This window comes from Sinohyriopsis cumingii, chromosome 13, assembly GCF_028554795.1.
Source record: "Sinohyriopsis cumingii isolate HCF-2022 chromosome 13, ASM2855479v2, whole genome shotgun sequence".
In the NCBI taxonomy this organism is placed as follows: Eukaryota; Metazoa; Mollusca; class Bivalvia; order Unionida; family Unionidae; genus Sinohyriopsis; species Sinohyriopsis cumingii.
The window spans coordinates 62,386,287-62,409,300 of NC_142973.1; the positions used below are offsets into that span (position 1 = coordinate 62,386,287).

At 35.3% G+C, this 23,014-nt stretch overlaps 1 protein-coding gene across 1 annotated transcript; it reads right to left on the reverse strand.

The window, feature by feature from the left end:
• Nucleotides 1-426: 426 nt before the first annotated feature.
• LOC149785697 (uncharacterized) lies at nt 427-22,460 on the reverse strand. Its single transcript, XM_089979921.1, has 7 exons — nt 22,452-22,460; nt 21,888-21,960; nt 15,267-15,315; nt 14,832-14,944; nt 8,396-9,216; nt 6,617-6,736; nt 427-5,420 (listed from the first exon to the last, which is right to left on the reverse strand). Exons 1-7 carry the CDS (start codon nt 22,458-22,460, stop codon nt 5,211-5,213), a joined length of 1,395 nt encoding a protein of 464 aa, XP_089836047.1. The 3' UTR covers nt 427-5,210.
• Nucleotides 22,461-23,014: the final 554 nt, after the last annotated feature.

Sequence of the window (23,014 nt, forward strand, 5' to 3'; positions counted from 1 at the left end):
ACCTGCTGTGTACTAAAATCTGATTTTCTTGAAAAACATGCATGTACTAAGCTGACTTTTTTAAAAAAAATGTATTTTTTACATATGCAAGTTTATGTTCACAATATACATACAACTGTGGTACAAAAGTCACCACAGAAAATCACTATACTTGTCTCAGTCAATGTGAAGATGTACATAACATGCCAAGTTTAGTTAAATCTATACTATTTAACGGGGGTGTGCAAAAATAGCTATTAAGTGGCATAAATCAAGGTATTCAGAGATATATATATATATATATATATATATATATATATATATATATATATATATATATATATATATATATATATATATATATATATATATATTTTTTTTTTTCAAACTGGTTTTGATAAAAATCCATTTAGACCTGTTCATGTTGTCATGCTCACAGCAAAAACAGTCAAAACCTTTGACTTTTAAATCAATGTCGGGTGCTATGAACTCGTTCATTGGAATGTACCTAATTACAAAGTCCGGTAAAAATTCACTTGTATGAGTGCATGCCACTGTGTTTATTAGCTTTGTGAAGTATAAAAATGGAATAAATGCCCTTTGATTTGACCCCCAAGGTCAATGTAACTATGTAGAGATGTGATCAGACCTCCAATATGGCCACCACAGTAGCCATCTTGACAATCTTGTTATACCTCTCCTGAACAGACTGCCATATTGACATGGTTTTAGGGGTGAAACCTATATAATACTTTGTCTAATATGTAACCTGTTTGACTGGGTTAAGTCGGCGTTTGAATTTTAGTGGACACTAGACAACAAACTTTTTAAGTTACACAGATGCAGCCAGACATTCAACGTTGGTGGACTAACTGTTTTATTAAACACAATAATATTATCAATCATTTTAATCATTGATCGTTTCTGCGTTGATTAAATATAGAATTTGGGGGGTGGGGGTGCATTTAACGTACATACATAGGTGGGGTGTGTGTAAAAAAGTATGCATGTGTACAGGGGGGCCGAGGAGGGGGTCAAGCTTTGCCAGATTTCTGCATACATACTAAATGGATGGCCCCTAACAAGAATTTGTCAGTGGTAGTCATATTGGATGTCAGATTAGCACCTTTTCATTCTGTTAGTGAAAATGCTATGTTAATATGACCATCCATTCGGGGAAAGTAGCAATAACAAGATTTTGAAGATGGCCACAGCCATATTGGATGCATGAAGTGCACCATATTAATTCAGACCAACTAGACATAAAAAGAAATCTTTAAATGAAAACCCCATGTCAATATCACAATCCATTCAGGAGTAGAGATAAGATTTTCAAATTGGCTTCTGGTAGCCAAGGAGGACAATTTTCATTTAGGATGGACCAGACCATGGGATGAATATGTGTTTAAAGTTTCATGGCAATCCTTCAAGAGGGTTAGAAGAAGCAGCAATAACATGTTTTGTGCTAACAGATGGACAATAGACAACAGGACATCTCAGAAGCTCATCTGGTATATGACCAATAGCGCTAAGGGCCCCAACCAAGTCATAAAGTAAGAACAGGGGTTAAAGATCATTGCCTGTTATTGCTTATTCATAAAAATTAAAATGCTGCATTACCAGACTGCCTGCTCCAGGCCTCCTTGTTGGGAATTTAATGCCTCATGCTTGATTAACTATATCCAGAAGATTCTTTTTGACACTTAAATCTACATTCTGCCTTCCTGTATGCTGTTTTACAATTAAGCGCAGTATAGTTTATACTGAAGATTTTTACATTTTCTATACATGAATATTAACCATGTGCTTTTGATTGGTGCCTATGCTATTAAAAATCAGTAAACATTTCTGTCAGATATGAAACTGATGGTCGGAAAGGGATTGTAGTTGATTCATTAACCCTGCTTTGGTTGCTCTTGATTGACTTTTGTTCAAGATTCAACTACAATGATACTGCATCTTTTATTTGCTTGGGTCTTTTTTTATGGGCCCTATAGGTACTGTAGAGGCAACTTGTGCTGAAGGTGAAAAATGTGGGTTAACAGTGCAGTCTGAAATTCAGTCAGGACACCCGAGTTAGAATATATAACACAAGAGGCCAGCATGGTTCTGATATCATTCCCTGTCTTAAAAAATGTAACACTTGACTATTTGATCAGGCAGACAAAAAGCAAACTACGGTAGGTCAAAAGCTTTAAACTGTGCTGATTTGACCTTTTTTACTATGATATAGTTCTTTCCAAACATAAATGCAAAGTTTATAACCATTGTCTCTTGCTCATAACTGAAGTCATCCAACATCTTTAAAATTGAAGTTTACAGACCAAGCTCGAAATTGTGGTCCGCTGAATCACATGGTTTTCACCCTGATTGAAATTATAATTCACATGCTTTTTTTGGGTCAAGGTCATGCCTTATTTTACTTGAAATCTAAAAGTGTTGCTGGAGAAATTGGGGTATCTTCTTTTATTAACAGCTAAAAATGTAAAATGTAATAAAATGGAGTAATGACTTTAAATATACAAAATATCATGAAATAATGCACAATAGGTGTGATAAGAAAAGAATGGCAAATGTTTCAGGCGGTTTAACAGGGCAATACCATCAACAGAAAACCCTATAGCCCATTTCATACCGAATTTAACCAAGTTGCTCCGTAATTATCCGAATAACTTCCCGAGTTACTTTATACTCCAGCCAATCAAACGCTGGTGGGCATATGTACATAACAAAATGGCATCCATTGTTGTTTAGAAATATTTCAGAAAGAAAATTAATTAAATGATTGAAATTTATATGTAAATTATCCACAGACTTTCAAAAACAAATCTGATAAACTCATATGAAACATTTTATTATAGTGACGTTTCGGATGCACAGAAATAGTTTAAATAACTTGCTCTTTGATTGTCAGGATTAAATTTGTTTACTTCGACACCATTTCCTTACTTACATGTAAATGTCCCGATGTAAACAGCTCAAAGCTACGCTCTCGTATGGGTTTGAAATCCACCCTGGTTTCCAGAAAATAAGACAGGATGGTTCCAATATTAAATTTCATCAATATCTGCGGCAGCATCGCTGTTGAATATGCATTTTTGAACTTGATAAATGATGTTGAAGTAGTTACAGAAGTTGATGCTGATGCTGAAGCATCCGCCATATTTTGCCCACCACCTATCGAGTGACTATTATGGTCAGCTGACCACCCACCACGTGATCAAAATTCCGAGCAAATTACAAAGTTCACCGAAGTCTGCATGAAATGGGCTATTTCACCAAACATATCAAACTTGCTTCCAAATATTAACATTTCAAATGTGGCAAATTTTCAGAAAGGATTCTCTGCAAAAACAAATGTATAGAGCTGGAATGGTTTTTACAAGTAATATATTCTTATGGAAGCAAAATCCATACTAGAAAAAAACATTACTTGCAAACAAATATCTTAAATTATTAAAAGAAATTCTGATTCTTAATACAAAACTGCACATAGCTTAGGCTAGCTTGCTTCGTTAACAATACTTATATATTAAAACTTAGCTTCAGGAATAAATGTACAAATTATTCATTTAAATCCATATGGTGTATTATTTTTTTAATTGTTCTGCACAAATTTAGGCATCTTGTGTTATGTTTCTTTAAAAACTGGTTTGCATAATTATTTTGCATGGGGTATAGCTCTGTAAGGGGACATCGATAAATTACATAGGCATGGAGGGGGTGGGTGGGGGTCTGACAGAAACCTATGCCTGCATGTGGGGAGGGGTTGACTGTTAATAAGTATGTATGTTCTGTACTCAGGAGGTCAATATACATAAGCTAAATAAGCTCCTTTATTACCAGAGTTCAAATATTTTAGTCTGTGATGCGGCTGTAGCAAACCAGCAACTGAGTCAGTTTACAGGATCGAATGCAAGTTGTCCACATGGGTACAATAGTGGTGTCCAAACATAGGCTACTTCCCTTGGTTTCCATTGGAGAGAATATCTGAATTTTAAAGGGGGAAAAATGATTCAGTTGCATACTATTTTGTAACTATTTCAAACTGCATTAAATTTCACTAATATAGACAGATCTTGCCCATAGAAAAAGCTTGGCATCTTTGTTATTTAAGTCTAATTAATTTACATAAAATCTGTTAAAATATATTCTCTAGAATCATAAGTTGAGCCAAATGTATGCAAGATCACTTCATTAATATGAGTGATCTCTTATTACTGAAATCATGTGAGAGCTTTATCACATTGGTCTACATTCCAAGTCTGATCTAACTCTAATCAAAAATATGACCCTAAAGTGGTAACAATCCCTGCCAATTACTTCATTAATATGCATGGCTCTTGCTCTTTACATAACTTGTCCAAGAGCTTAATGATATAGGAAATTGTTCAAGTTTAAATAAAACTGGATGAGAAATATGGCTTCCAGAATGGCAACATGGTCAGCTAATCAAATATATTCAAGAACAAGATTTCTGAAATAGCACAAAACCATAGCTAGATTACACTGTTGAGATACATGTGTCATTACCTCATTATAAATTCTGGAGAAACGAAATATTTTGGGAAGCACATTAGACAATATATCTCTCTAATGTTTTTTTAATCTTTCAAAAAGTAGGTCATCAAAAATATTTCCTGCAAGAAAAATCTTACCTAAGAACCCTTAACACTGAGGAATCATGAATGCTACTGGACTATATGTTTTAGTAACATTTTGAAAGGCTGGTTATAAAAATCTATTCTCTGTAGTGGCTTTCTTAGACAATTACAGAGCTCACAATCATTAGCAGCTTTAGTAAATATTGGAGATTCAGTGAGGCATTATAGTAAAGATCTTAGCATTCTGAAAGGAAGGTCATTAGGGTCTTAGTGAAGACATATAGCAACTATAATCATTGGGCTACTGACAATTGTAAGGACCCATCTGAGCTCAGAACTGCATGACAACTGATATCTTAGTACCATTTAGAAGAACAATACATTGTTTTCCATAAAAGAATAAAGATCAGTCCTCAGAGCAATGAAACAGCAGAGAATCATCCAAGTCTGGACAGTCATCCAAACTGATGTTCTGTAACATCTGAGAGGCAGACCATTCATGTGTTGTTGTAGTAACTAAATGTATCTGAAATATGAGCAATCATTAGAATTGTCATCTTGAAAGTATTCTGGGAGGAAATCCACATATACGGCCTGAGTACAGAGTATATTGAGTTTAGATTTTCATCAAAACTGATGTCTTGGTAGCATTTTGAATGCAAGGTCATCATTGCCTCTCCTTAATTGGTTTCTAGGGATGAAAGCATCCTCTGCAGCTGACCACACTGGGGAACCATCTGAGTCTGGGGTAGCCTCTATAACAATAGTCCTTCTGGGTCTGTGGACAATAATATCCTTGTCCAGATAGTCCAGTATATCAAAGGAATCTCTAGTTGTCTGGAGAAAAATATAAACAAACATTACTACACTATAAATCTCTGTAAATCACCAATTCTTTGCAAGAAAAACATGTTTGCAAATTCAGCAAAACAATTCGCAAATTTGTTATTTATAGCTAAAACAACAGAGTTATAAAATATGCACAATGCTAACGGTTGGAAATATTACCAACTACAAAAAAAACAAACCACCCCAAAAATGAGTCATTCCAATATATCTTCAACAGTTTAAGAGTTCTGCTTTGGAAACAAAAATGTTCCTGTACTGTTTTGCTTACAGATGGAAGTAGTGTCAACTAAACCCCTCTTTATTAGATACCCAAGGGATTTGGAGAATTTTTTTACAAAAAAACAAGATGAAGTCTTCTACATCACCTGTCCTGACAACATGTCTGCTAGTAAATATAAGGATTTGTTAATAATTTTATATATAGGAAGTTTGTATTTACAAAGTATACAGGGAAGTGTATTTATAAAGTATGCAGGGAAGTGACATATATTGCCAGCTTTTACTTATAATAAGAGTCTGATGATGGGTAGACGAGGCACAAAGACATTAAAATTATTGCAGTGTGTGTATTGAATTTCATAAATATACCCTAAATTGTATCCAGAAGCATGGATAATGAATGGAGAATGGATAGTCAGACAACTATCAAAAATGTTTTAAAAAAATGAATCTGAAGAGCTGCAAATTGCAAAATGTTGATCTGGACCAATGAAACTGAAAGATTTGTAACAGAAAATGGTATAAATATATTTTACTTTGTTTCAGAATATTGCCGTTACAATAAATGTGTGGGCTAGGACTGGCTGGCTGAACACAGAGGACAATTTTTTTTAGACTGAAAATGAAGAATTGTGGATTGCAAAAAGCACATCTGGACTGCTAATTCATTGAGAAACCCTGAATGATTTGATAGTTATGCTCTGCAAATGAAAATGTTTACTGGCAGATATATGGGCACATCAAAAACTATATCATCCAATATTACATACCAGGGGATAAACAATTCATAATGCAATGATGTATTTTATCACCTTACAATATGAAAAAAGCTTTGATTTCTCTTCAGACAACAGAAAGTGACAACTTGTTTCACAAATTTTATATGAAATTAGGAACAAGTAAAATTCTTTGGTTCATTCAAAAGACTAAGTTGTCCCCAAAAGTATGCAGTTACACTGACAAACCTTTCCTACAAAATGATCCTGGAAATCTTTGGATGGTTCTTTCATACACAACTGATGTGCATAGTAATCTCCATGGAAATGTGGCATGTATTCTCTGTTACTATACTCTGTTACAACTGCCTGAAATGTAAAGCATAGTGATCTCCATGGAAATGTGGCATCTATTCTCTGACTATACTCTGTTTCAACTGCCTGAAATGTAAAGAACAGTAATCTCCATGGAAAGCATAGTGATCTCCATGGAAATGTGGCACGTATTCTCTCTTTACAACTACCTGAAATGTTAAGCATACTATGATCTCCATGGAAAGCATAGTAACCTCCATGGAAACTTTGTTACTTCAGTATAATAAAAATGTATTGATTTACTTGAATATATTACCCATAGAAATTAATACCAATCCAGGCATCTGTTTTGTTTGTACAGAAATAAACTACTCAATTTGCCACTGAAATAACTTCTTTTATTTTTGATTTTTGTAGAATATCTATTATTGAACTTTTTGAAAATAGGAACTCTACTGCAGCACTTGAAACACCAGTTTAATCATTTCATGATGTTGTAACAATGAAACTTACCAAACTTACTGATTTTCATGGATTAAATAATAATGTGTATATTTTTGTTCTTTCATATGTGAAGCATTTCATCTTGGAATTCTAAATGTAAATCAAGTTCTGCATTAAATAAAGGATCGAATTGTTGTTTAATGGTACTGGATATAAATGTAACATGCTTATTTTGACCTAATCCCAAGTATCTGCCCTTGGACCCCAATCAGCCTTTGTCCTTCTATCTTAGCTGATATACTTAGACTAGCCAATATTATGTTAGAATCAAAGCAAAAATGTAGTTATGTTTATAGGTCATATATTATCTTAGGCTGACCTGTCCATGTACATGTTGCATTTATATCCAGTACCAGTATTTGATTTTTGTACACAAGATCAGATTTTTCATCTTAGTTATGGATATACAAACAGATAAGCTAAAAGTGCAGAAAATGAGGTCAATATTTAAATTACTTTGTTGAATTTACCATTTTAACCCAATTCCAGCATTTCCCTGGTAATTAAAACAAATTCAAGCTGTGGGATAAAATACAGTAAAATATCATGAAAGTTACCTTGACGTTTGGTGCTATTTCTACCAATTTCCTCATTATTTCCTGTAAATTTGGATTGTATTTAATAAATGTAGATAAAAGGAACAAGAATTTTATTCAAAATCAGTGCTGTTGCCCTCTATTTATAAAAATGGTACTAGCTGCCTCGCTTGGCACTGAGGATTTATGAGGTCATCATTAGGACTGGTCAACCTGGTGTCAGGATAATGTGACCGGGTGGGACAGGATGCTTCATGTCTGCAGTATGATGCCCCAGTGCTAGACATCAATATAAACTGCCACTGCAGGCATCCAGACATGGTAGCAATATGACTTAAATTGTTAAAGCTACATGAAAAATCTACATCACACACAAACACCTAAAATGCAAAATAATTACTACCATATGTGTTCGCTTATAAGACTAGTTCAACTACAAATTGCACAGACCCAGATATGTCATAGCATAATGCACCAGCAGATATGTGTCTGTGCAGTTTGTTAAGACTAATAGGTAGAACAAGAGCACATACCCTGATCTGCAGGCGCATTATGCTATGGCAGATTAGGATCTTTGTTGTTTGCAGTTTTGACTTGACTTAAAAGCAAGTATACATGGAAACTTCTGAGACAATAGTATTTTAACTATAGAATGATCAAAGTCTATACTGACCCGATGTCTCTCTCCAGTATTAATGTTATGACTAGGGTATAGCAAGGCTGCCGGTCTTTTCACCTGATATACAGTAGGATTAATCCTCTCACCAGAGCTACAAACATTTAACCCAATCTGGTCAACTATGCACGCAGGATACAATAAATTTTTCTGTTGAGAGACTTCAAACTTCTCTCTACAGGATGAAAGTGTCTGCCTCCTTGCAAAGGCCAGTTCATTTCTACGTAGCAAATCCTTTGCATCAGAATTCACTGACATTTGATACTCCTCAGTTTCCATCAGCTCTTCTTGAGAACTGGCTTCTGCCATCTTTTTCTCATTTAGCCTCAAGAGAACCTTAGCTTCACTACATGGGACATCATCAAGATTTATTCCTGGACTCTTCTGGCATATTTCCTTTCTTCCGTGTTCCCTCTTCTTATGATCTGATGGGGGTTCTCCATACATTCTCATATTTCCATCAACTTTATTCATTAATCTTTGTGTAGGATATCCTTCATTGTGATTGTTTTGATGATCAGAGCAGGCATTCTCCTTTAGTTGTTCCTGCATCTGATGATCACCTTTCTTCAAATTACTCAAATCTGACTGTGGCAGAGTCTTCAATTGTTCATGTTGATTGACACATGTTTTGAAATTTGACAGATATGAGTGAGACAGGACTTTCTTTGTATTTGATTGAGTTTCACATTTTGTATGTGCAGATGTGTTTTGCATATTTGTCTGAGATTCTGATGTATCCATCATTGTCTCCTGGGAATTCGAAGAACTTCTCCGCACAGTACTAGATGGTTTATTTCCTTTTGTAATGGTTGTTGCTGTAACAAGGTGAACAAGCATTAATTCATATAGTGAAACCTGTGAGAAATGAACTTGTATTAGCCAATATCTAAATAAACATGTATTAAAGCTGCATTCACTTACAGAATAGATTTTGAACTTATATAACAATCAAGGATTTTTTAAACTTGTAACCATATAGAGTGACTGTCTTAATACCACCAAAATCCAAAACGAGTTTGGATTATTTATGTTCTGGGAAACCCAGGTGTTGTTGATTAAAACTTGACCCTTTTTGCCAGTTTGACTGCATGTACATGACAAACAATGCATTGATAAACATACTAGCTGCTTTACATTTTATCTTGCCTGCTTAAAATGATCTCAGTCACATTCTGGACTCCAGATTTTTCTTGAATTTGGATTGTATATTTGCAAAAAACATTTTCATTATTCTTGATTGGAAGACCCACAAAATTATGTTATAATAGCAGCAATTACTTATCCTGCCACAATTGCGTATCATGTCTATTTTTGTGCTGAGTGTAGAAAAGGCAGAATGACCTTCTGCACACCACTGTCGCATGGTCGCACACAGAAGGTAGATATTACCTATCATCTTTTTCATGAATGCCATTACTGTGTAGACATCTGCCAAAACTATCACCAGAGAAATTATGCCTGTAGCAACTTCCAGCAAATAAGCATTCTTCTTCTGCAGTTTTTAATTAGTCTTGGCATTACAACTGTCTGTTGCACTTTATAAGAAACAATATTATAGCCTTTTCCCCTTTATAACTTATATTTTTAAAGGTTTTCCTTGGTTACCTTGTATTCCATCTTTTAGGTGGACACACGTTTCTCACATATATAAAAACATTCTGGTACAGGGAAGTCCTTGTGTTCTAAGGAAAATAAAAGCCAGTCTCCCTCCTTCTCCATAATCTTCCTGGCCACCAAGAAATGTGTGAAATTTTTTAATCACAATCAATCTCCCTCTGCTCAACCAGTTTCTCCTGAAGGAACTGTTCACGCTGAAGACAACCTCCTTGATCTGGAACACTCTTTGTCCGTTTGATTGGGCCATCTCCATCAACCTTCAGGATGCTCACTTGCACACCCCGATTTCTTCCTCCTCACTGCTAATATCTCAGTTGTTATCTTAACCAGAAAGTTATTCAAGTCCAGGTTCTGCCATTCAGAATCTCTTCCACATCCAGAGTCTCCATGTGGATCACAGGAGTGGTAATGGCTTACTGCTGAATACTGGGAACATGGAGTCTCCAGTATTCTGAAGACTGGCTGATTCACAATGTCCAAGTTTAGTCCCTTCATCAGGATCTGTTCTGCTCTTGGTCCACCATAACTCAATTATGTCTCTTACCCAACCTCGAGAAGTCAGAACTTGTTACATCTTAGAACTTTGTTTAAGTGGGGATGAACTTCCTCACAAACCATCTTAGTCTGGGTTCTTCTGGATTGGGTAGATCAAATCCTGGCTCTCCGAGAGACAGTACAAGCATAACCCTGTTATCTGCTTGCCTTTATCTTTCCTATTTGGAACCCTGAATGCCATTACCTACTGGTTCCTTAGGATGTCTCTATATGTGTCCTCTACAGTTCCTCTTTCTTGCAAAGTGGAAACCACACAGATATTCTATATCAAACCTGATCCTCTAGCATTTGCTTTGGTGGATCAATTGAGACATATTCCTGGTTGGGGTTCCCATGCATGCACCTGATCCCCACTTCTATATCTTTACTGATGTGTCAGATTGTCATTGAGGGGCTCAATTACAGCCAAAGGGCATAATTCTCCATGGTTCTTGGACTCAGGCTGAATTGTCCCTCCACTTAACACCCTAGAAATGAAAGCAGTATTTCTAGCAATGCAATAGTGCATCAACAGAATAATGGGCCAATGTGTTATGGCCCCCTCAGACAACACACCTGTTGTAACATATCTATAATATCAAGGAAGTACACATGCTCTTCTCTTGCGTGGATGTCTGGAACCTCTTCTGGGCAGCCCCATATAATTCCACAATCCGAGTTTGCCACATTCCGGGCAAGATGAACAGACCATGCCATCCTCACTGAATGATCTCTTCACCACTCAGTAACAGAGTCCCTGTTTTCCCTCTGGGGAAGACCCCTTGTGGACCCGATTGCAACCAGACTCAACACAAACTTCCCTTTTACGTGTCTCCTGTCTTGAATCAGAAAGAATGAACAGTATATGCATTCAGCTTCCAGTGGAATCGCCTATTCGCTTATGCCCTTCTACCTTTCCAACTGTTACCACAAGTTCTGCAAAATGTCAGAACTTCCACTGCTCAGATCATCCTTAATGCCCCAATGTGGCCTCACATGGTTCAACGATTTCCTAGACCTGTTGATCAATCAACCCAGGTCTCTACCTCACATGAGGGATCTCTCCTCCACAACAGCCCCCACATTCTCCACCTTCACGCCTGGCTCATCTCAAGTTATCTCTCCACCAGAACAAGTTTTTGAGCTAGATGTGTCATCAGGCCTGGAGGACTTCTTCCAATGTCTATGATGCCAGGTGGAGAATCTTCTGTGATTGGTGCAGTAGGAACACGCTGATCCTATCTGTAACTCTGTACATTGCTGATTTTCTTTTGTTCCTTTTTAAGACCAAAAGATGTTCAGTATCCACTATCAAGGGCTATCAAGCTGCTATCACCTTCCTGGTCTTATTAAGTATTTTAAGCTCTGAAGACCTGTCTCCTGCTCCTGTGTTTTATGGTCATTAACCAAGTCCCATGTGAACCACTGAGTTAAGCTTCCTTTCAAAACCTCACACTCAATCTGTGTTCCTACTTGCTCAGACTTCTGCAAGATGAAGTGAGATACATGCCTTTTCTAATGACAGTGGCTATCTCTGGTTTCCAGCAGGTTGCACCCTCCCATTAGTGAGGTTAAGTGTGGCAAAAGTGGGTTGCACCCTTTTCTTAGGGAGGTAGATCATTGCAACAGCAGGTTGCACCCTCCCAATAGGGAGGTAGAGCACTGCAACCACAGGCTGCACCCTCACATTATGGAGGTTGATCACTGTAACAGCAGGCTGCTTCCTCTCATTACGGAGGTCGAGCACTGCTACACATCTCACATTTATGTTTCTTTCTGGGGCCCATTGTTACTGCACAATATGTGGCTCAGAGAGACATCAACCTTCTATAGATGGACCTATCTCTAACTCATTTTCTGTTTTTAATAGTTTGATCAGAGCATCAGCCTCCCCTCCTAACTGACAAATTCAGCTACACAACAGCAGCAAGATAAGAAACTGCTGCTATTAAAATATAAAGGGTGGGGGTGGGTAAAACTAATTTTAATTTAAATTATTCAATACTTACCTGCGGCTATTGCCAAATGCCCTCTTCCCACCCTGTTCTGTTGTCTTGCATAATCATTATCTGTGAAAAGTTGACAGGTAATATCTACCTTCTACATACAGAGTGGTGTGCAAAAGGTCATTCTGAATTTTCTCCACTCTGTGGGAGGATGTATCTACATTAAATGGACAGTGAGTTTTCAACACAAAAATAGGTTAGTTATGTAACAGCAGCAGGTAAGTATTGCATCATTAAAATTTGTTTTACCCCCCACACACACACACACACACAATAAACTACATTTTACCATCATCTCAATTTGGAAATGTTTGTAATGTTTGCAAAGGAATGCAACTTCAAGTCTAAAAAGTCATACAAAACAAGAATCTTGCTGCTGTGGACATAATTTGGTTACAAACACCCTGGATTGTAAAAATGGTCTCTGCAGAAAGAATATAATTTTATGAAATCTCACCGATTCAACCCAAGGATCTCAAACTAATTCAATGGGGCCTTTGGAGATTTAAGCTTTCAAGATGCTACTGCATTTTTTCTGTTTTTAATTAAATTCTTTTACAGCAATATTATTCTGACATGTGTGACATGTGTTTGATAGGAACAGTTCTAGTTACTCACTAAATTGAATAGGAATGTTTATGTAATGAAATATTGGTTCTCAAATACAGTGATCATTTGGTATAATGAATCTTACTATCTGACATAAACATCCACTCTGACAACAAAAGGTAAATCTAAAGTATTATCAATCTTGATATATAGACATTATAAATATCCGCTCTGACAACAGAAGAAACCTGAACAGTATTATGAATCTGACATAATAGCATCCAATCTGACAACAAAAGACACATGCAGAGTATTATCAACCTTAATATCTGACATAATAACATCCAATCTGACAACAAAAGACACATGCAGAGTATTATGAATCTTGATACCTGACATAATAAACATCCACTCTGACAACAAAAGACACATGCAGAGTATTATGAATTTTGATATCTGACATAATAACATCCACACTGACAACAAAAGACACATGCAGAGTATCATGAATCTTGATATCTGACATAATAAACATCCACTCTGACAACAAAAGACACATGCAGAGTATCATGAATCTTGATACCTGACATAATAAACATCCACTCTGACAACAAAAGACACATGCAGAGTATTATGAATCTTGATATCTGACATAATAACATCCACTCTGACAACAAAAGACACGTGCAGAGTATTTTAAATCTTGATATCTGACATAATAAACATCCATTCTGACAACAAAAGACACATGTAGAGTATCATGAATCTTGATACCTGACATAATAACATCCACTCTGACAACAAAGACACATGTAGAGTATTATGTATCTTCATATCTAGACATAATAAACATCTACTCTGACTACATGTAGAGTATAATCAATCTTGATATCTGACCTTAACAACAGCAACTACGACAAGAAAAGGAACATGCAGTTCAGTTTAATGAATTGATATCATGACATTATGAACATCAAATCGGATAACAAAAGGCACATGTAGAGGTTAATGACTTGATACTCTGGCATATTAAACATCAAATCAGACCACAAAAAGAACATGCAGAGGTTAATGACTCTTCATACATACTCTGACATATTAAACGTCGAATTGGACCAAAAAAAAGGCACATGCAGAAGGAGATTACCTACTTATCATGAACAAACCATACTGAGTCCATTCTAGAACTCAACATTTTTATGGGACAATCCCACCTGCATTTTAAAATGGGGAAACGTTTTCTAAATAAAATTTGGATGGATTTAACAAGGAAATAATTTAGGGCTTGAAAAGGTAATGTATGATGTTCACGCATTCAGTTAATTTTTCACCAATTTATTTTAAAATTAGCCTGAATGATTGTGCATCCTAGAACAAACCTTGCAAAATCGATCAAAGTCTTCAAAGAGCTATTGCTTAGAGTAGATTATAAAATGCAGTCAAGCTGGTTATATCCAAAGCTTAAAATAAGACTATCTTTTAAGAATGATTGCACTCATCAGAGTTGAACAGATCCTTATTTTTATGGCAAAGAAGACTTGATTTTTCAAATAAGCTGACTTGACTGAAAACAAACTGTAATAAGAGCTTAAAGGGTTACATGAAAACTACAGTTCAAAGAGTTGAAAATTGCCATCACAATGCTGCGAACTTGAGTAAGACACTAAAGATTCTCCATTTGTGAAAGGATAAACTCTCTTCAGTAAACAAGATGACTTTAGTACCTGAGTGGCCAGTGGCAACAGAACTGGACAAGCTTTCCATCAGTGACCTGTTTACCGATCCTGGCTTCTGGGTCGGTCTGAGGTCAGGGGTGGGGGTAGCTGACCTAGGTGCACTGTTAAACAAGAATGCATTAAAAATCATATTGTGTGGACAATAATTAGCTGAATAGGGTTCTAACAGTAAACTCTGAAATGATTATAAAATCTAATATTAGCAAACTGTTATCACCTATTCCAACTACAAGAACAATGTATTTTCAGGTGAATTTATTTCAGGGTTGTTTCCCATGTTCATGAAATTATCTATTGCCAATATCTCTGAATGGCGTTTAATAATTTTAATGTCAGTAAAAGTTTGCAGAAAAAGTCACTTCTGTAAGTTTGCAATATAATTTTAGCAAGTAACTGATGCTTACAGTAACTCTTTATACTTACTTTTGCCTCATGGCTTTACAGAGTTCATCAACTCTTTCTTTCACCAAATCTGTTTGGAAAACAAAAATTGTTTTTTAGTAACATAAGACAAAAAATAACGATGTATAAATAGTTACTCACAAAAAACACAACCAATCTGAAAAAATTAAGCAAACAGGGTTTTTTCCTCCAACTCTTGTGAGTGACAGAACACAAGAAGACTTAAAATTTCTTGGTTGACATCTGTGAGAATTTAGATTAATAGTTTCATACTTGATATATAGTTCAGGGACTCATTATTCTGTACAGCAGCATGTATGCTTGAATATTTAGCAAAATATAAATGAAAGTGAATAAAAATGCATGCTACCACTAGTCCAATGTGTACCAAATTGTATGAAGTTATCCTAATGGTTTGGAGTTAGTGTGGATAATAGATGGAATAATAGACGAACAAAAACATCAACTTAAGAACCAATTTTTCATAAAGATATCTTAAATGGTTTCAGATTTAAGTTCTGGAACCAAAAGTGTTTATATGTTGTATGGATGAATAAACAGGTAAATGGACGAAAATGTTAAAAATATTGCAACTGAAGAATTGTGTGTTGCTGTTTGGGAAAGGCACATTTGGACTAGTACAGATTTGAACTGAGTTTCACATAAATATCATACATGGTTTTGGAATATTGCCTTGGAAACAAAAGAGTGGATAATGGATGAATAAAAACTTACAAAAATATAAAAGAAATAATAAAACTGAATAATTGTGACATTTTCATAGCAAGCGATTTTGTGGGAAATCTCATTTTATGGTTTACTTTCCTCCTCATCCGAATAATATGAGACATAACAGTCAGCTTTAATCACTAAATATCTCTGATTTTGTTCAGAATAGGTTCTTTATATGATGACATCTTTTTACTGATTCAGTTTTTCTGATGAGTTTGAAATGTGTATATAAATTGATGATTATGGAGCTTCATTTTGATAGAAGATGGCTTTAATGGTGAGAGGGTACATCCTCATCTTAAGTCATATATGAGAACTGCTTAGTGCTACCCAGGCCGAACTGGATGGGGTGGGGCATATGGCCCAGGCCTCAATGCCTAAGGGGTCTTGGTTTTTACCACTTATTTTCAGATCTCTGAATACTATTTTTGTGTACTTAGTTGTCATTAAATCTTTACATAGTAAATTATATGGGCTTGTTTTGGCATTCAATTCATTAAAAACTTTCAATGCAATCATGGCCAAGGGGCAACATACTTCTGAAGTGACCCAGGCCTGTCTCAACCACTGAAGGGGCCTGGTGCTACTGAAATTTCAATCTTTAACTGGTCATTTCACAAAGTGACCAAGGCCAAACAAATCTGAGTTGTCAGAAATCGACAATTTTCTTGGACTTTTCACTCCAGTTTTTACAAATACAGTAACATTTATAACTACCTCCAGATGAATATTACTGCATTAATAAATGCCTTTAAAAAATATTGAAGAACAGCAGGGCACCAGCTCTTGAACCAAATTTATCACAGCAATTTCAATCCTTTTTGGGCATTTCAATGAAAGTGACCTAAACTCATCATTTAATAGATCAGAAAAGCAATGCTTAGGCTGGTCAGTAAAGTTATTTATGTGTAACATTATTTGTCAAATAAGATTTTTGACATTGTCATGTCATATGTTTTAGCATATGATCACTCTTCATTTACTTGACACAGATCTTCTGTATGTATTCATGATGTTTAAGTTTCAGTATGGTCCAAGACTGAACAATGTCAAGGATAATTTTCTGTGTAATTTTCTTAAGTAAAAATTTCTATTTCACATAACACAAAAAGTGATACAAAACCAAGCTGCCATTAGTAATAAACTTTATTTTAGTTGGAATGGATGGAACACTATCTCTTACCCCCCCACCCACATCAATAAGCATGTTTCTTAGTTGGGTTCTCATTCACTCCTAACTCAAACTACAAAATAATTAATTAGAATTCCAACAATCTCTGCTACATTTCTGTCAATGAGATTTCAATAATCACAGATTCAATTCCTGAAAGAAAAGTCATGTAAAGTTCTAACAGTTTCATATTTCTGCAAAAAAACGTATTACTGCTGATACTCACAGAGCACTTGCCTCTCTTCCCACTGTAACTCATTTGTTTCAATACCACCTCTATTTTTAGTAATATATATATATATATATATATATATATATATATATATATATATATATATATATATATATTTCATACATTAATGCAAGATATGAAACAATGGAAATTTATTGATTACAATTTGTTTTACATGCAAAACCTTTAATGAACTTGAAAGCTGTAAATTAATGTAATGACACTATCTGATGCGATTGTAATAAATGCAATAAATATTCCAGGTTTGTGACCTTTACGTCACAAAGCAATATTATATCTATAAGAACTAATGCTCAATAAACTTCAAGCAGTTCAATGAAATCTATGAACACTGGAGAAACAAGAATGCATTAAAGAAGAAAATAAAATAAAATGTCAATTACAGGTTGCAACTTATATTAAGTACACATATGCTTGAATAATGGTAGAAGCAGTATATTTATGAAAATATCCAACATACAAGTAGTGAAGGCAATGGATTATCTATAGTTAGACACTATTCTGTACTGATAGAAGTAGGTATGACACTTTCAGTGACTTTTGGAGCATGTGACTCTCTTATCTACACTGCACTGATTTTATCTCAAATTCTGACAAACTGGACAAAGACAATAATTCAACATCACTGCCAACAGTTCCTATATCAATAGCATCAATTTCATTATCTGAAAAGCCTGAAAATCAGTATTCCAAACTGCTAGCAAATGCCATTGTTCCAGAAAATCCTCATATTTAGTACATGATGTGTTTTCAGAGCATGAGCCATCACTGGTACCTTTATTTTGATTGGTTCAATGTCTTTTTACTGCCTTTCACTGACGAATAGGATCATATGTAAAATGAACATACAGAGCAGATCTAACCATAACTGAGGTCTAGAGCACATAACCAGCAAGTGGATATATCTGCTATGGTGGATAGCAATGATTGTTTACAACTGGATTTATCAATCACTTCAGAGGCAAGGCACATGTATGCAGAGGATATACACATGAGTAGTAGGAAAAGAGTTAAGGGTAGATGTTTTTCTGGTTCAGTGAGACCTCACCTGATAGAACATCCCCACTGTCCTCCTATTTATTTTAATGAGCAATTACTGGGATAAATACCACTCATGAAAGTGTGATTAGAGTTCCTCCTTGGAGAATTTGTTGACTGATAAATCTACAGTTCCATGCATGTGAACAACAAATGTATGATACCATTTCTTTTAAATGAGATTTAAAGACTCTTTGTTGGGGTTTGCACAGAGACAAGGAAATCCCAGTTGAGCTGGGAAACAATTAATGTAAACCCACAAATGGAATTTCCTTGTCTCACTGCAAACCCCAACACTGACCTTTTTTTTAATGTTTCATTTCAAATTAAAACAAGTCTTTAGTTTTTCCAATATAGTTTAGCACATTCAATATTAAACAGTATACATCCAAGACTATTATTCCCTCACATCATTCAACAGGTCACTCGGTCTTTGTATTTGATGAAAGTCTAAATGATCATCCCAGTAGCAATTCAATTATATCTGCAGCTCATAGAAAATTAGAAGACCCCCCCCCCTCCAAATAACAATAATTTATGTCATAATTCTTACGTTTTGTACGTATTGCACAAACAGCATCTCAAGCCACATGCTATTACTTTGTAAACACAGCACATTAATATGAATATTTTAAAGAGGGCCGGTAGCGTTAAAAATCCAATGTACACAAGCATGAGTGAAAGTTGGTAAAAACAGCCAACAATGTTGAAAAGTATGACAGGGGTCAAGATGGCCACCTAGAGAAAACAATGGTCAAAAGACATACATGGAAGTATAGAATCAGCCAAGGTGTCTCACTCAAATAATTCAGTGCCCTCTATCCACTACCCTTCCTAAAAGGCAAATGCAGGGATTGAATAGAGTGGAATATAAGGAGGAAGTTATCTGCAGAGGGCACAGAATTATGGAGCGAAATATGAACTTCGTAATTCTGCATAACACATCCAAGGATGCTTGAGTAAACTGAATAGTGCATGGAAACTTCAGTTTGGTCGCTCAACAGTAGATCAAAAGTTTAAAATTTAGCATCCCTAAGCACTGATTTCCTTTCCTACTAAATGCATTCCAGCCACCTGAACCCCGCTACCCTGGCAAAATCTCTACAAACTTGCACAGTTTGGAAGATCACCCTGTTGGGACATTCTGAAGATGGAATTTCAGTTATATGAATGAGAACTTTCACCCATGCACAAGTTCTGTGCATGAGAAAATAACAACATAAAAACATTTGACTGTACTGAGATATCATCAATTTAACTGATGAATGTCATATGAAAATAACAATAAAAAAATATTTTCTTTATAATGATTACTTTAACATTCATCAGATCTAATTTTGGAAAAGTTCTATGGCAGCCAATGATATGATTCTCAGTACACCACTCTAACAATGAATAAACTGTAGAACAGCTGATCATCTGTGTGACTATTTATGGATGAATATCATATTTAACTCTCCTTTTCTTTGGAAGAGGTGAAACAGTTTGTGACATACTGGGTGCTATAATTAATATTGATTTTAAAACTACCCATGTATTTAAAAAAACTCAAACACAGTACCCAACTCATAATTATTGGCAAATTTAATTCTGTTTTCTGTCTTGAAAATACGGGACATGTTGCGATAACTAGTCCAAGGATATGATACAAGGAAATTTGTTTGTCGAATAACATGTGGATGGATAAAGGATCCACTTGGATTAGTAAGTTCAGGATTTTTCATTTCTGATTGGATGTTAATCATAGCTGCTGACCCTCCAGGCTTGCAATTAGTGAAAATATGGATACAAATTAGTGAATTTTTACATGAATTCGTAAAGCAATCTTCGAGTCCTGGAGTGTTTGTCGGAACAAATGTTTAGCATGGTCCCTAGCTGATAAAGGTAGATTGTGTTCAACAAGAAAACTCACAAACAATGCTATAGTGTTGGTAGCTTACAGGTCTTCCATCAAGAGCTGAAATCTGCTGCAAGTTCTTATTTTTCCTAACCTCTATGTGCATTTTACTACTAATGTGCTTCCTCATATTGTCTCTGCTGCCATGCTAAATACTAAAATTTGTGGCACACTGCATGCAAAAAGCATGGTGTATATCGGTGTTTGATGGCTGAATGCATGTCCAATTTTTGGTATATTCCAAACTAAACTTCACTTTTTGTGCAATACATTTCTTTTTCCTTGTTGGTGAAGACATTTTCAAGATGCAGTGCCAAATGGTAATTCAAATCAATGTTTGTGGTGCATGCTCAGAGCAAAATTCCGGTTAGGCCCCAGTTTCTCTCAAAAGCATTTGTAAAACTAATCTTATACAAATAGATTAAAATACGCTAAAATGCCTGCTACTGGGCCAACTGTACCAATCAGCTATAGTTCCACTAATTTTGTGACTAGCAGTACCAGACTGTTTTGGCAACTGTCGATATCATGACAGTGCTTAACGGGACATTGGTTATTTTATTACAGATTTAAAATAATTGAGAATTGGGGAATTCGTGATTTTTTTGCATGCGGCATGAATCCATGAATCACTGAAAAAGTCATGAAATTCATACCAAAATTGTGAGGGTTGGCAGCTATGGTTAATGTTTGATTCAGCCAGTACAGAAGGTGGGGGCAAAGTTATAATAAAGCAGGTTTGACATAACACATTTCTGGTTGTTACTAAGTATGATAAAGTTGTCTGAAGTATTGTTTAGATTCTGACATACATATTTGTTAAAGTGTCAGTGTTGTTGGATTTTAAAACAACTCTGTCAGGCAACCAGAAAACAAGGATTCCTACCCTTGATAAAAGTAGTTTTTACCACCTGGATAATGTGACTAAAACAACCTGGCTGGGACAGCTGGACCGAGATAAGAAAAGTAATGTTAGCAAATCAGCCAGATTTCTCTCTCTCCAAGCAGCCTGTCCCAGAGACGTGCTCTGAAATCATCAAAAAGTGCTAACATCTTCTGTTTGCACTAATTACAGCAGTGGTGTTAAGCTAGTTTGTTTGTAAATATATGCAAAATGATATCAGCATCTTCCTTGATTTAGATCTCAGTATTTATATTAAGTATTAGCAATTATTAACTTACCTAATCATTCCAATTACTATAGCATGAATTAAGCCTGTTGGCTAGGAAATGCACAAGACTGAATAACAGCACAATCTTTTAGATAGATATACACAAGTAATTTTGGGGGGAATTTTGTAAATGACAAATCCATAAATTTAAATACCCACAAATATCCTTTTTATAATCAAATAAAGAAAGTTAATACCCATGAATTTAATGGGATTCACACTATGTCAGAACATATAAAAAAAGATTTGTTAATGATAAGAAAAAAAGGACAGATTTTTGAATATCTATCAGGGTAATTCCTTTGAAAAGGCTTCACTAATTCTGAGCCTAGGCCCTGTAATTATTTATCATTCTCATTTTACAAACATTGTCACTTACCCCTGCCAAGAAAGAATTTCTGAGGTTTAATTGATGACAGAAGATAGTCAGCCACTTCTTGTAAAGGTACAGACTAAAAAAAAAGAGAAAATACTGAATAAACTGAGAGAAAAAAACAATAGCATTCATGACCCAAATTAAGTGAGGAAACTATTAAAATATGAACTGCTCATAGTGCAATTTGAACAATGAAACTGAAAATGATAAATGATGTAAAAATTTATAAATCTACACATGTGCTAAGATTTGATCTTCATTCTTATGCAAGAAATTCAGCATTAAAGTACAAAATATAAATGTACATAAAAACTATTACTGTAAACTTTACCTTATCAATAAGTATTGAATGATGTACTCTACCACACCAAAACTGCCTACCCTTCTGCACATGAGATTCTCACATGAGATCTAACTCAGGTTAGTCTCATGTGCAATTTAACATGCAAATTAGGTTAGAACTCACGTGAGCAAATAGATTCTAATAAGAAAATCACATGTGCAGGAATTGTTAACAAGAGCAATATCTTGCTCACGTGAGCCACACCTTGCTCACATGAGCCACACCTCACTCATGTGAGCAAGATCTGCTCATGTAAGCAACATCTTGCTCATGTGAGCCACACCTTGCTCACATGAGCAACATCTTGCTCATGTGAGCAAGATTTTGCTCACATGAGCAAACACAACAAAAAACAACTATAGTATTTAGTTTTTATTGAATTCAAGAATTAAACAGAGTAAGATCAATATTCAAATCTCGTAATCATAAGCATATAATTTGAGTTCGATTAGTGATCTTTTAATAAGGTAAGACAACTAGAGTATGTATGTATGTATGTATGTATGTATGTATGTACCTGTTACATTAATACATCACATTTATTCTAAAAACTTTAAGGTCATAATGAAAGATACTGCTGGAAATTTGCTTCACATGAAGACAATTCTTCACTGTTCCAGAAAATTCAAAGCAAACAAAACATGTAATTGACATTCCTGCTTCTGAATTTCATTATTTGCCAGTCTGCAACAATATTTTCACTTGGAGATTGTTCTCTTCTTTGAATCAATGCACTTCCTGTTGACCACTGAATTTAAGTTAGCAGGCTCAGTTTTGAACTGTTGAA

Bases quoted from the DNA above. Each gene is read 5' to 3' on its own strand.
- LOC149785697 (XM_089979921.1), bottom strand. The intron at 14,945-15,266 runs GTAAGTATAAAG...CTTGTTTAACAG, and splicing joins TGTAAAGCCATGAGGCAAAA to TGCACCTAGGTCAGCTACCC. The intron at 6,737-8,395 runs GTCAGTATAGAC...TTTACATTTCAG, and splicing joins ATACTGGAGAGAGACATCGG to GCAGTTGTAACAGAGTATAG.